General features: G+C 53.7%; 1 protein-coding gene across 2 annotated transcripts in view; it reads left to right on the top strand.

Moving 5' to 3' along the window:
• The window catches only part of Vac14 (VAC14 component of PIKFYVE complex), a 113,705-nt gene extending 99,868 nt beyond the window's left edge, over positions 1 to 13,837 (top strand). For both annotated transcript variants that reach the window (XM_052728234.1, XM_052728235.1), the window contains exons 15-19: positions 3,807 to 3,981; positions 5,185 to 5,303; positions 6,290 to 6,369; positions 8,847 to 8,997; positions 13,243 to 13,837. In XM_052728234.1, coding sequence (XP_052584194.1) covers positions 3,807 to 3,981; positions 5,185 to 5,303; positions 6,290 to 6,369; positions 8,847 to 8,997; positions 13,243 to 13,405 — 688 coding nt within the window. In that variant the 3' untranslated portion in view covers positions 13,406 to 13,837. The remainder of the gene's footprint in view (positions 1 to 3,806; positions 3,982 to 5,184; positions 5,304 to 6,289; positions 6,370 to 8,846; positions 8,998 to 13,242) is intronic.
• The last annotated feature ends 766 nt before the right edge of the window (positions 13,838 to 14,603 follow it).

The following is a 14,603-nucleotide window of genomic DNA, read 5'->3' as shown; positions in this document are numbered from 1 at the left end:
GGCCTCAGTTTCTCTGCTTCCTGCTTCTGATAGAAGTGTTTTGCTTCACCCTTTACTCCCGACATGAGAGAGCATCTCCAATTTAGGCCCAAAGCCAGGGAGCCTCCAGGCTTGTACTGGAGCCTCCAGAACCATGAGCCAAAGAAACCTTTTGTTGCTGCTTCAAGTGTTTCATCACAGTAGCAAAGCCCAGAGGATAGCCATGTGCTGTGTGTTCTGGCCCGCTGTCCAGGCTATCATGGAAGCGTATGCTCTGGAGGCTTCCTAGGATAAACTGGACTCCCCAGGGAGTCAGGAGACAGGGCAGGACAACCCTGGGTTGGCCTGTTTGGTGTAGGGGTAATTTTAAGTGTAGATGTCTGTTGTCTGCCAAACAGCATTGACAGCATGCCTGTGGGTGAACAGGGAAGTGCCAGAATTGGGAACAACATACCTGCAGGCCTGTCCATGCCCCTTTTTATTCTTTTTCCATTTTTCATGTGTTTGTAGTGGGGAGGCATGTTTTTTTCATGTGTGGGCATGCATGTGTGTGCATATGCATGTAGAGGCCCGAGGTTGATATTGGGACTTGTCCTCAATAGCTCTTCTATCATATTCACTAAGGTGGGGTCTCTCAAACCTAGAGCTTGCCGATATGGCTAGTCTGGCCAGGTTCCTCTAAGGATCTCATTTCCACCTTCTGAGGCTGGCCATCACACCCACCTGGCATTTACATGCATTTTGGGGGATCCAGATTCAGGTCCTCGCACTTAGATAGCACACACTGTAACCACCGAGCCGTTTCCCCAGCCTCTGTACATGAAGCCCTTGAACATGATGAGCAAGGTCCCTTCATGCAGTAACATCCAACCAGCAGCTGGGTATCAGGCCCTCTTAGTTGGAGGTACTTGAGGGTCGCAGACAAGCCCTAGTGTGAGAGACAAGAGCCTGGCAGAAGTGCAGCCGCAGTGACGGTGCTCAGGAAGGATAGGACCTGCTCTGAGAAGAGGTTGGCAGGCAGAGAAGGCATATCAGACCCAGGCTTCCCCAGGACACAGTGGATGCGAGACCTCAATGATGTAGTAGGTCACATCCAAAGACAAACCCAGAGGCTAAGGTGTCCCTAGCAAAGGATGCTGAAGCTGGGCTTCACAGTAGATCCAACTGGAAGTCATAGATGAGGCCCTAAGAAGGGGAGGGGCCAGCTTGGGTCTGCCGTTTAGATTTGTCAGAGTTGGTGTGGGAGGGCCTGGAGAGACACTTAGCTTTTTGAGTTCATACTGCTTTTACAGAGGATCCAAGTTTGGTTCCCAGCATCTACATTGGGCATCTCACAACTATCTGTAACTACAGCTCCAGGAGCATCTGAGGTCCCCAGCCTCCATGGGCACCTGTGCTAAGACATAGACATACATACACACAATTAAAAATAATATTTTAAATAAATGACCAGGGAGTCAGACTGAGAAATGTCTTGGGACTGACCAACAGGACATGGCTGGCTTTTTCCCTGGGCAGTGGTAGCCCAGAGATGATACTGAAGTGGGAGATGTTCAGAGGCAAAGCCCTGAGCCCATGGCTGGACCAGGATGAAGGGCTAGGGATCATGAAGCTGAGTGGGTAGGAGAATGGAGTTTACTACCACAGGAAGGTGAATCTGCAGGAATACCAAGAGTCTCATTGTGGTCCTATGACTCTCAAAATGCCTGGGAGACATCCACAGGGACTGTCCCCTCTAGAGTCCAGGGCAGGAGAGGCACATGTGGAAGTCACTGACTCTAGGCCACTTTGAATATATTCATGAGACTCGAGCCCACTGGGAGACAAAGACCAGAGAGAAGGGGAGGTGGCACGGTCAGGTGAGGTAGACGGGAACCAGTGGCAAAAGAGAAGAGTATTTCCAGAGGACTCTACCACCCTGACCTATAACACTGTCAGCATGCCCCAGGTTCTCTGGGACAGCAGGAGACCATGGTGCCTTCTTGTTTCTTCTCAACCTTGACTGTCCCTCCAAACCATCCCTAACCCTCTGGCTGCTGCAAGTCGCAGCCTGGCTGACCTGGGGTCCTTGGAAAGCACTGCCTAGCAGCCGTTCAGCTGCTGGTCTCTGTCATGGAGACGGCAGCAGCTGCAGGCGACAGACACTTGTGACCATTTGTCGGTTCTCTTTCCCTCCCTAGCCTGCCCTTTTTGAACATTTCTGTCCCATGGCCTTGGAGACAGGGCTCATCCAAGAGTGGATGGGGGCAGGAAAATTGTCTGACTTCTACAGAAGGGCTACCACCTGCCTGCTGACTGTCATCTATACCGTGGTGGAGGCTTTTGTCCCTGGGTGCCATGCACCGAACACTGGGCACCTCACGTGAGATGTCTTCCCACCTGCCTTCTGGTTACTCCCCCATTTTAGAGAAGTATTGCCCCCATTTGAAAGATTAAGAAATTTCTGTACAGAGATACCGGCTGGGTTTGAAGCCACAAAGCATTTGCCCACCCATATAGAAGTGGCCTTTACCACCTGAGTGAGTGTGCAGTGGAGATTCAGGAGTCCCTTGTTCATGGGTCCTCCCTCCCCCCAGCCCCAACCCCACCCCACCATGCCCAAGTCTGCTGGTTCCATTGGATCTAGGCTAGAGCTATTTGTGCTTCATAGTTTGGCCTGTCCATTACCAAATACTCTGGGTTTTTTGGCTGGGGCTATGGCAGAATCGCCTCAAGCCTAGTTGCAAAGCCATGACTGGTGTTCACAGAGAAGAAAGAAATGCAGCCCTGATCAAGTTCCATACAAGGTCAGTGCCTGGCAGGGAGTAAGTAGCCTTGTTGAAACTTTTTGAGGCTTGTAGCCTCAAAGTGTGGTTCATGTCCTTCAGTGCACAGTACCTTGAAGCCTCTGCCCCTTGTCTAGTCTGTGGTGCTGCTTTCCTGGGGTTCGGGCAGTCAGGCAGGCAGAAGACATCAGCCCCAGACCAGAGGCCATGAGAAAGGAAGGTGTCTTGAACCACTAATCCTATCCAACAGAAGGCAAGCACACTCACCTGCTCACTAGCCCCTTGCCCACTCCTACTCCACCAACAGGCTCCTCCTAGTCTGACTTCAAAATGTGCTTGTCTGCTGTTATTTCACCTTGCCCCAGGGACCCTGGGAAACCTGCTTTTCTTCATTCTCTAGGTTCCTCTTTGGTGACAGAGCCTCTTTCTTAGGGCCTAGTCCTTACCCCAAGGCTCTTACAAAAAGAAATATATGGGGGCCAGTGGAGCCAGGCACTGCTATGGTCCAGGTGCTTCACCTCCCTGTGCCACTGGGTTGACATAGGGTCTATTCAGCCCCCAAATGCTTCTGGGCCCAGAGACCTGCAGGAATCCCTCTAGCTAAGGCAACAGCTGAACAGCACAAATACTCTGACCCCCGGGGGCTTTTCTGATTTGTGTGTGAAGGTATTCTCAGATAAAGATGAAGTCTAGAGAGAAGTAAGGTCCAAGAGGGGCAGGAACACCTCGGCATAGGGAGGCATTGTTGATGTATATGGGAGACACACGATATAACATATATTTGTTGATGTATGTGAAATCCTAGGAAGGTATCTTGGTGCATCCCTGATAGCCAGAGGCCTGACTGTTCTGTAGGGGAGGAGGGACACAAATAGAGCATATAAGCCATAGTTTCTGGATCAAGGTAGGTGATGTTGGGAAGTAAAGAGTGGGCTCTCTGTGCTCAGAGGTCCCATTCCCACGTACACTCCAGCACTGAGGCCCTACAGCCCTAGAAAAGAGCAGATTCCTCTAGGACCTGAAAAGTCTCAATAGTGTGACTTTTTCTGGTTTGTTTTCCAGGCAGCTCTGCCTCCTGCTGAATGCAGAGAACATCTTCCACTCTATGGCAGACATCCTGCTTCGGGAGGAGGACCTCAAGTTCGCGTCCACCATGGTGCACACCCTCAATACTATTCTGCTCACCTCCACTGAGCTCTTCCAGCTGAGAAACCAGCTCAAGGACCTGAAGACCCTGGTACTCCTCTGACCTCAGTGTTAGGCCTGTGGGTGCACAGGCCTACTCAGCTCACTCCTCAGCTGGTCCCAGGAAGTTCCCAGGGGACGGGTAAACTGGGAGTCTTCCCTGCCCACGGCCAAGTCCACATGCTCTTCCCAATTCCTGATCCACCTTTCACTATTCCTTTGGAAACAGGCTCTGCTGGTTCTGGGATACTCAGCCCAGCAAAGGCCCTTCTCATGGTCAAAATTGAAATACTGCTGGGAAACAAAGGGTTAATTGCTCTCCTTGTGTTCCTCCTTGCTCTGGCCCCACTCCCACAGCTGGACACATCTGTCTTATAAAATGCCTGTCATCAGCCATAGTATCTCATTGTTTCCTGTCCCAGGCTTTGGGTAAGGATGCTCAAAGGTAGATCAGAAAGATCAGAGAGACATGCAGCTCACAGGCCCACATGATTTGGCCGAGACATTGGGCTTCCCTCAGCTTACAGGGACCAGTGCCATCATGGATGCATGAGTGCCAGGAATTTATTTCCCAGTCTGGGTTTGGGCCATTTTCCCTCTGCCCCCTGTCCAGCATGACCTCAACCCTTCCCTGGGAGGTTCAAGGACATTTAAGCCCTTGTCTGTGAGGACATCTGAGGCCAAGTGGCTTGGAATGATCCTGGCCACAGCCCTGCCTTCCTCCTGTGGTTCCTTGCAGACATTCGCAGAGGCCTTAAGAATTTTCTTCAGGCTCAAGGGCTCCCTAAGTGTGGGCTCAGCTTCAGGACTGGTTTCCTGGTACACTGAGAGCATGAGGTAGGCGCCCAAGTAGGGGAAGGTGGGACGTGAGGCTAGACAGAGGAGCCTGGTCCCTGAGGAAAGTTCTTCCAGCCCCAGGCTCTGGAACCACAGTTCTGAGAGACAATTATGTCATTTTGCCAGAGGCAAAAGTGCCAGCTTACAAAGGGTCTGCTCACTTGAGTAGGCCCTTGCTGCCACCACCACGTGGCCCTGTGAGGCCAGGAGCTAATGACAGGGTCTGAGGAGCCGTCAGCGTTTCCTTTGTGACAACTCATTCCCAGCCGGGCTGCCAAACACAGCCCAGTGCTGAGCTGGCACCCCAGCTGCCCCCAAGAGCCCATGTCACAGCCCCTCGAGGTCCTCCCCTCCGTAGGTCCTATGTGGACCCAGTGACGGGGAGCCCAGCCTTCTAACTGCTGCACCTCTCCCCCAGGAAAGCCAGAACCTCTTCTGCTGCCTGTATCGTTCCTGGTGCCACAACCCAGTCACCACCGTGTCGCTCTGCTTCCTCACCCAGAACTACCGGCATGCCTATGACCTCATCCAGAAGTTGTATCCTCTCACTGCCGTTCAGTCCCCCAGCGAGGGCAGGAGTGGCCCTGCTGCCATCTTCCTGTACTCGGCTTCCGGGGCTAGGGACAGACATCACTAAGGCCTTCCGCTGGGGATGCTGTGGGGTGTGTTCAGGAAGCTGCTGTTATCAGTACACAGGGCCCTTTAGAGCCTCCCAAGGGGAGCTAGGCCTGGAAAACTCAGGAGTAGAGACAGGCTGAGTGAGAGAAGAGACGGTACTCCTCAGTTCCCTGTATCTCCTGCTAGCCCCTTCTGTGGACAGAAAAGGCACTGTTACAGAAACATGCTGGGAGACTTGCGGGGCTGGGTCACATGGCAAAACTTTGGAAGCTTCAAGAAGGGCCAGGAGCCCACCACGCATAATCTACCACTGAGAAGCAAAACACCCTTATCTTTGAACCTAACTTATGACCTAGGATCAGAACAATATTCAGGAAATAAGACTGACTTCTTGATGTAATGGGCCAGAAGGCTTCAGTGAAGGGTCCAATGTGTTCTTGCCTGACACCCTTCCAAAGCCCAAGCCTGCCCTTCTTGGGCACTTGTGTGACCCAGAGACCAAGAGCCCACTGGCCAGTTCCCAAGCTTCCCTAGCCTGCTAATGAGTTATCCTCTCAGACAAAAACCAGGAGCCTCTGTAGCCCAGTCCTCTCTGCAGAGCTACAGGACCACAGCAAATGTCTTCCTGAGCCCAGGAAGAGAGAGGACAGCAGCTGTGGGAGCAGAATCCAAGCACCCATGTGAAAGGGACAGCTGGGCCACATCCCATCTAGAAGGGCAGAAAGGCAGAGTAGATGTATATTCTTCGTGTGCTAATCCACTTCAAGAGAGCCAGGCTGTGCACTGGAAACTAGGTCTCAGGGAGGGACACATGGAATTCTGAGCCCAGGCCCTGGGGTCCACCCTTTGTCGCTCCTTGGGCAAAGACACTTGAATGGGGAGACTTTCCTTGACCGCCCACCCAGCGGGGACCTGGAAGTCACCGTGGACTTCCTCACAGAGGTGGATAAATTGGTGCAGCTGATCGAGTGTCCCATCTTTACATGTAAGAGCCCTTGTCCGGACCCCTGCCTCTAACAGGGCCACAGACCTGCCGTGGCCTTCAGCTGGCCTAGAGGAAGAGGTGGAGGTTTAGAGCCAAGTTCAGATACCATCTTGACTGAACTTGGAGACAGAAAAGAGGGCCATGACCCCAGGAGTGTTCTAGATTGTCAAGAATGTAATAGTAAAAGATGACAGTGATTGCTGATAAGCCAACTGGAGTGGGATGGTATGCATGGCATCAGAACTTAATTTTGTCTATTTCCTCAAAGCCAGTGCTGACATGAAACCCATCAGATATTAAAACCAGACCCTGACTCTCTGGGGTTCTGGGCACCCCTTACATGTATTCCTGCTCATCCAGGAGCTGTGCTGTCTCCTCTCCTGAGGGAGAGATAGCATTTGCCAGGAGCCAATGGGCGGGAGCTGCCTAGTGAGTAACACCAGGCTGAATGTGCAGAAGCAGCACTAGCTGGGCGAGCACAGCTCTTGGCTCCTCCACACATGCAGCGTCTGCTCCCCAAAGCGGAAAGCACTCTGAATAACATGTGTTGACAGTGTGGTAGAGAAGCCAGAGGCAGCCCTGGCTGTAGCCACCTTCCTAGCCTAGGTGGCCACCTGGACCTCTAGCTCCTTGGCAACTTCTCTGGTCTGAGCAATAAGCCTGGGACCAAAAAGAAAATTCAGGGCCTCAAAGATCCTCCTTCCCAGCTCCCTCACAGTTAAAGGACCAGCTGCTCCAAGCAGCAGGTGCTGCAGTGACTCAGGCCCTAGAGACAGCAGAGCAGGAGGGAAACCCTCTTCTCAACCTGTCCAAAGCATGCCCTGCCTAGCATCTCACTTCCTGAGGGCCGGCCCCACAAGGTAGAGGGGCTCCCCTGAAGGCAGGTCTAGGCGGATCCAGAGGAAGCCCTGAGCAGTTCATCCTCGAGTAGAAGGGGAAGGTGCTGCCCGCAAAGATGCAAGGCAGGCCTAGTGTCCTCTAGGCTCAAGGGAAGAAACACCTGGAAGTAGGTGCAGGCTTTTCCAGAGCTGGGTGCATGGTAGAAAGTTGTGCTGTGCACACACCTTGCAGATCAACTCTTCTGTGACCCCAACAGCTGTTCCTCGCTGCTCCCCCAGCTAGCTAAGCATCCTCCAATGCAAGTCAGTCCCCAGTTACAGCCTATCTGGAGCTAGCATCCAGTCTCATAGGTCCTCGGCTTCTAACTATCCAGCTCTAAACGAGGGCTCACACAAGCCCTTGGGTTTGATTAGTTTGCTTGAGTGGTTCACAGAACTCTGGAAGCACATTTACTGCTTCTCATAAAGGACACTACAGTGGAATCGGAGGAAGAGGAGGGCATGCCTTTCCCAACCTAATTCGGAGTTTTTATGGGAGCTTCATTATTTACGCATGGTTGATTGACTTTGGCTCTTGGTGATCAGCTCACCCTTCAACCCATCAGCATGCAAGACGCTTTGTTCCAGAGACTGAAGATTGTAGGAGTTCTGTGCTGGGAAACTTGGATGAATATCAGATATGGATGTTACCATATCATGGGTACCTATGACTTCTGCCTCTTGGGATAAGAGAGGCCACCCAGTCCTCTGCTACCTGGCACCAGGGCCTGACCCCTCAGACTCCCAGCATCCTCCCAGACTCCTTGCCCAACTCCTGCTGGGAGGCAAGACCCACTCTCTAGAAGGTGTGGCTCATTATCTACACATAAGGTCTGCCAAGGTCTAAGATGCAGGAGGAGCGATGGTACTACAAAGGCCAGGAGGACAGGGAAAGCAGCTCTCCTGTCCACTCTCCATCAGGCCCTGGATAGGCTGCAGCCACCTTGAGATGCAGCTGGCCACTAGCAGGTCCAGACTCCTAGGGTTGACATACATCCTGGGCAGAGAGCAAGAGTGTCCCTGCCCTTGAAGGGGTGGGGCGGTGAGTGGCTATGTCTAAGTTGGATATCCAAATCACCTCCCAGACACTCTGGGCTTTGGTGTATGCCTCACTACACAAAAAGGCATTTTCCCTCCTGCCCTCCCTTAGCAAAGCCCTAATCCACTCTTTCTCTCCAGCTCACCCTATTTATAGCTCACGTGCTGGCACGTGCAGAGCCAACTGGGGAATCTGTTATTCTACAAGCCCCCACCCCCAGCCCTCATTACCAAGGAAGCAGCTGAGCCTAGGGGAGGTGGGCCTAGCCCAACAGGTTTGGGATCTTAGGCTGAGGAGGCTGCTAGATAGGGCAGTCAAATGGCTGGGTAGGGAGAAATTAGGTCATGGAAATGGCTAAAATTTTGTGAGAGATAAGGGCCCAGGCCTGGATGGCTAGGGAGGAGCCACTGCTTCATCCTAAGGCAGGTATGTCTCAGCCTGGCAGTACCAGGTCTGGGATGCTTCCAGTCCTCTCCAGACAGGCTAAGGCAGGGGACCTGGGCTAGTGTATTCCAGAGCAGGGCCAAGATCCCTGACCCCTGACCTCTACCCTGCTGCAGATCTGCGCCTGCAACTGCTGGATGTGAAGAACAACCCATACCTGATCAAGGCCCTGTATGGCTTGCTCATGCTGCTGCCCCAGAGCAGTGCCTTCCAGCTGCTCTCTCACCGGCTCCAGTGTGTGCCCAACCCAGAGCTGCTGCAGACTGAGTGAGTGCTGGGCCCAGGGCACTGCCCTCTGCCTCCAGGCCTATATCATGGGAGACCCTAGGGGCTTGCTGAAGTGCCCTGTTCCTATACCCCTTTGTCATATCAACCCTGTCCACCCCACAACTACCTTTCTTTTGTCTTCAAATCCACAACAAATCCCAAGACGGGAGGTTCTGGGAGTGTTTATGGGGCAGAAGTACATAGCTGTGCTTTTCTGAGCAGCTTGGGGGAGCTCAGAGAGACTAGGCCTCAGTTTGAGATCTTTGCCCAGCAGAGGCCCCTAGAGAGAGGAGCTCCAGGGATGGAGAGTGAGTGAGGGGTCCCGAGAGCCAGGTAGAGCAAAGTCTTAGGCACCTCCCGGCTTAGATGCCTCATCATTCCATTCTAGTAGATGCTCACCTGACCCTCTGAGAGCCCCAGCATCACTAGGACCTTCCCACTACAATCCAGAGGAGTAGGAGGCAAGAATGAACCTGCACTACTCTGCTAGGGTCCTACTCTCAGGAAGAGCATGTCTGACTGGCCCAGCCTGGCATCCTCTGGGCAGGGGGGGGGTCCAAGCTCCCACCCTGAACCCTCTGCTGGCCCTGGCCCCACAGCCTGTTGGGCTGTGTCTATATTTGGTAACCCTTGGAGGCTTCGCCTCATCCACAGGCATTTGGCATTGGAGATGGAAAATTTCACTTGTCAGGTCACCATGGAAACAAGCAGAGCCACTGAGAAGATTTACGCTGAATGGAGTGCACCCAGCTTGCACCAGCTGCCCTGTGTGTCTAGAATTCCCTCCTAGGCCATTGGAGCCACTCAGCAGGCCTGGCGCCTTGCTGCAGCGAAGGCCTCAGGCATTTGCCCTGAGGGTAGATGCAGACAGCCTCAGGATAAGCCTGCTGCCCAGTCCACCCTTCCCAGCACCTTTCCGAGTCAGCCTGTGCTGACTGTGTCTTGTCAGCTCCAAGTTTCAACCAAGTGACGTCTGGAATACTTGGTGTGTTGAGTATACATACCAGGATACAGGAAAGCCACTGCAGGCTTGGGCTGGTCTGGATTCCCCAAATGAGCATCTCCTGCTTCTGAGAGGAGAGAGGTCTTGTGGTGACAGCATGCCTCCTCGGCCTGCCCTCTACAGGCACTGATGAGGGGAAGGTGGAGGAAGGGCACTGCCCTGGGAGAGGCCTCAGACCAGGCAACAAACCCTGCCAATTCCCAGAGCCACTTTCTTGTCTGGGAGGGGAGGGGAAGGGAAAGCTGTCCCGGTCAAGCCAGGATAAATCCTCAGAGAAACTAGGTACCAGAGTTTCCTTGACCTCTGTGTGGTCCAACAAGATACTCTTGAGCCCAAGGAATGGACTCTTGTGGAGAAGACTCTTACGTGGGTCAGTAAATGGTTTCAGGCCTGGAATAGGATCTGGCCCAAGTTCTCCATAGCTTTGCTGTGTGGCCTCAGGCATGTTCCATACCCTCTCTGGGCTCCCAGTTTCTTGATAAATGCACATGGGGACTAAATGGGCAGGAGGTGTTGGGGTGTTCTCAGCCTTCCTGCCTTTGCAAGGAGCTGGGAAAGTCAAATGTAGATACAGGCATGGAAACAGTGGGTGGTAAGGAACCTTAGACAGCTGGAGGAGGAGTCAGGTTGCAGGTTTGGGTGCAGAGGGGCAGCTTCCACTCTGGAAAGGGGCTGTGGGCATTCCCAGCCCAGGGTGGGGCAGGCAGCTGGCAGACAGCTGGCCTGCAAGCAGAACAGCTGGGGAAGTTTATACACTTGCCACCCATACCTCCCTGTGTTCTCACTAGGCTTGGGGGCCATAGGCCACTCTCAGGCTTCGTAACCACCCTCAGGGAGGCAAGAGGGGTTCCCTAAAAGAAAGCTGGTGGCAGATATATGGGTGGGATGGCAGGGGAACGTGCCAGCTCTAAACTGGGGAATCACCACTCCACCCTGCTATGTCAGCCAGGTGTCCATTACAGTACCTGAGGACTATGGGGAAGAGAGCATGGCATTGTGATGGGTAGGGTGATGCTTGTAATCCAAACACTGGAGAGGTAAAGGCGGGAGAGTCAGGAGTTCAAAGGTGTCCATGGCTATAAAGGCCAGCCTGAGGTACATGAGATGCAGTCTCAAGCAAACAGCAAGGCGGATCATGGCAGGGAAGGATCCCCCTACCGTGGGGCAGAACAGCTCACTACTCTGAGGTCCCAGAGAGCAAGGTCCAGCCGCTTCCCCAGCCCCCACCCTGGGTATCTTTGTCCTAGTTTGCTTTCTGTTGCTGTGACAAAACACTGACCAGAGGCAACTTGAGGAGGAAAGGGTTTATTCCGTCTCAGAGTTCCAGATAATGGTCTGTCACTGAGAGCCACGGCAGGAACTGAAGCAGAGACCGTGGAGGAAGGTGGCTTCCTGGCTTGCTCAGCTTACTTGCTTATACAACCCAGGACCACCTTGCCCAGGGGTGGCACCACCCACATCAGTCATTAATCAAGAAATGCCCATAGACATGCCTACAGGCCAGTCTGATAGAGGCGATTCCTCAGTTGAAGTTCCCTCTTCCCGAGTAACCCTAGTTTGTGCCAAGTTGACAAAACTAACAACACTCCCCAAACCCTCTTATTAGTCCTCGCTCTGGACTTAGGCCCCAAGATTTCTAAGGGTATTGTCAAGATAGCATGTAGACTCATAGGCACCCCTCAGTGTCATCTTTGTGGCCTTGAATCTCTCCCCTGTCCCAGATTAAATTGTTTGTCTAACAGCCACACCCTGGACCTAGGGCTACAAGCTCCAATTCCCTCTGCCCCCCTTAGGAGTCTGGGTTGTTCCCTCTGCCGATAGCTGTTGGGCTGGAGAGGCCCCTTCTCCCATTCCCAGGGGAGTCAACCAGCAGCAGAAGCCCCCAAATGACAACCAGGTAGGCATCACCAGGCCACTTTCACATGTCAACCAACAGTGGTCAAACCCTGGCTCAGGAGGCCATGGCTCAAGGCCCAGGGAAACATCGGCCACAGATACTAAGATGTTTTCAGGCAGTGTGTCTTCCTTAAAGAAAGGAAGGAGCAGTGTGGGCTAGCATGTGGAAGGTAGACTCAACTCCCCAAAGTTGAATCTGGGAGTTGCGCCCTGATCCTGTCCTGAAACTGAGCAGGCCGCAACACCTTCTGGCTTCAGCCATTGGTTTTTCTAATCCAGCCAACCTCACTGAGGAAGGTGTGATTGTGAGAGCTCTGTTGTGTCTCCCTAGTCTAGACAGCAGCCAGGTGCACCAGGCTTTGGGCTGCTTGCTCTCCTTGGGGTGGCAGAACTGTGTATAGCTGCCCGTCTCATACCTGAGCTGGGGCTGGACACCAGGCAAGTCTTTCATGTAATATCAGGAGGGAACTTATATCCACACCATGGCATGGCTCCTGTGGCAGCCTCCTTTACAGATTAGGAAATGGAGTCACATGCCCAAGGTCAAATGTCTAGGCCAGGCCTGCCTACCTCCAGCCATGCTGGGAACTCTTCACCAACTCAAAGGTCCCAGGAAGTCTGCGTAGCTGAGTGGCCCTCAGTCTTCATGAAACCCTTTGCCAGGGCTTTGCCAGGGCTTCCAAGCCAGTAAGGGAAGGGGGAATGGGGGCACCTAAGGCTGTGCTGGAGAGACAGTTGATGTGAGAGTTGGGAGGACCACGTGCACTGTAGATAGACGGTGCACAGCCTGTGTGGCTATATACAACAGCTAAGGAGAATGGGAGCAGCAGGATGCAGGTGCCATCGGCATGTTCACTGGTGAGATAAGCTCTTCTCTGGGGACAGTAGTGACTGCAGGCCTTGGGACCCAATGCCCTGCCAGGTTGCAGGTCCAGCAGAGACTTCAGTGATCCCAGCTGTCGGCAGCACCAGCCATGCCACTGAGAAAGGGCTGAGCTGCTACCTCCCCCTTCTCTCCAGACCCTGTTCCAGGCCCCAGCTGGCTTCCTGGCTGGCTGCTAGCCCTGGCTCTCACCCCAAAGGGAGCCACTGGTAAACAGGAAATGCTTCCCCATGCAATGCCTGCTCTGGGCGCCATCAACAGCCCACAGGCTGAGAGATATTCAAGCAGTGTATTGGCTGTTCCCACCAGCTGCAGGAAAGGGGGTAGACATGGGACCCCAAGCACTATGGGTCTGGCTGGTGTAAAGGTATTGCTGGGCAGGGACACACATGCCCAGAAGCTGACTCCCACCAGAACCTACCATGATGCAGATACTGATTCTGACTTCTGCCCATCTTCCCAGAGACAGTCTGAAAGCTGCCCCCAAGTCCCAGAAAGGTGACTCCCCCAGCATCGACTACACAGAGCTCCTGCAGCACTTTGAGAAAGTCCAGAGACAGCACCTGGAAGTAAGACACCAGCGCAGCGGGCGTGGGGACCACCTGGACCGCAGAGTTGTCCTCTGATGTGCCTGGCATGGAAAGGGCCCAGGTGGGCCCTGAAGCACTCAGGGTCTCCAGGCTGAGGCCACAAGATGCCTGAGAACCTGCCTCAGGCAGGGCTGGACCTGACCACCAGCCCAGGATAGGGAGGGGAACAGTCTGCTCCGTCAACCCCAGCTCCTCCCAGCGGAGCGCCTGGACCCCAGCACTGCCAGGTACACCCTGGCCTGGGACCAGTGGCTTCCCTCCTGAGTCAGGCCACAGCCTCAGAATCTGAAGCAGCCTCTTTCTAATTCCCCTGTGAGAAGAGCTTGACCTTGGCCCCAAAGCACTGGCATGGTGTCTATGTATATGTACATCTACGTGGATGATGATGCACACAGACCAGCACAAAGACCTCTACAGAATGATGTCCATCCCTGCCCCAATAAAGAAATGACAGAATCCTTAACCAAACCCGCCTGCTCCTTTCTTTGCTGGCACCTATACCTAGCCTGATGCTGTAGCTGCTGCCCTGGGGCCTTGGAAAGCTGGCTTCATGCTGGGCCCTGCTCATTCACCTGATGGGGATGTGGGTCCAGGGCTCAGCTCTTCCCAGGCCCAGCACCTTCCTCTTGGCTCTACTCCCATTCCTTAATCCTGGTTTCTGATTCCCTGTGCAATGTGGATGTCCCCATAGGCAGGGATCGCACAGCAGGACACTGCAGATTACTAGTGGGAGGAAAGTAGTCAGAGATGGATTCCCCAACCTTTGATTTAGCTCAGAGAACCTCTGTACCTGTCACAGGCTTGGGCTCCTCATGGCTTGGCCTTCGGATAAACCCCTAATTGCCTACTGTGTCCCTTTAGTCGCTAGGAGTTTGTGCCTGCTTTTCCCTAGAGCTCTATGTGTCCCCCATGAGAGTAGGTTCACCTGGAGTCTCCAGGACGACGGCAGTATTTGCCCTCGCCCGCGTGCACATGCGTGCATCCCCACACACTACACTGCAGGTCTGACAAAGACCCCTACTCACGAGGAAGTTGGGCCAGGACACCATCACTATTTCCACCCCCAATCCAGGTGGCATCGGCACCAGTTAGAAAAGGAGCGGAAGGACATTTGTACTGGAGGGCTGGAGTTTATGGATGGCCTGTGGGGTGGACAGCTCCAACGCAGCCAGCTCCCGTTCCCCTCTAGGCGCCTGCTCCGCGTTAGCCGTCGGTCCGGCGGGGTGCGCTAAGG

Source organism: Peromyscus californicus, unplaced genomic scaffold (genome assembly GCF_007827085.1).
Source record: "Peromyscus californicus insignis strain IS unplaced genomic scaffold, ASM782708v3 Scaffold_8__1_contigs__length_139910024, whole genome shotgun sequence".
NCBI lineage: Eukaryota > Metazoa > Chordata > Mammalia > Rodentia > Cricetidae > Peromyscus > Peromyscus californicus.
Note: the sequence above shows the minus strand (reverse complement) of the source record. Positions and strands in the feature narration are given on the sequence as shown.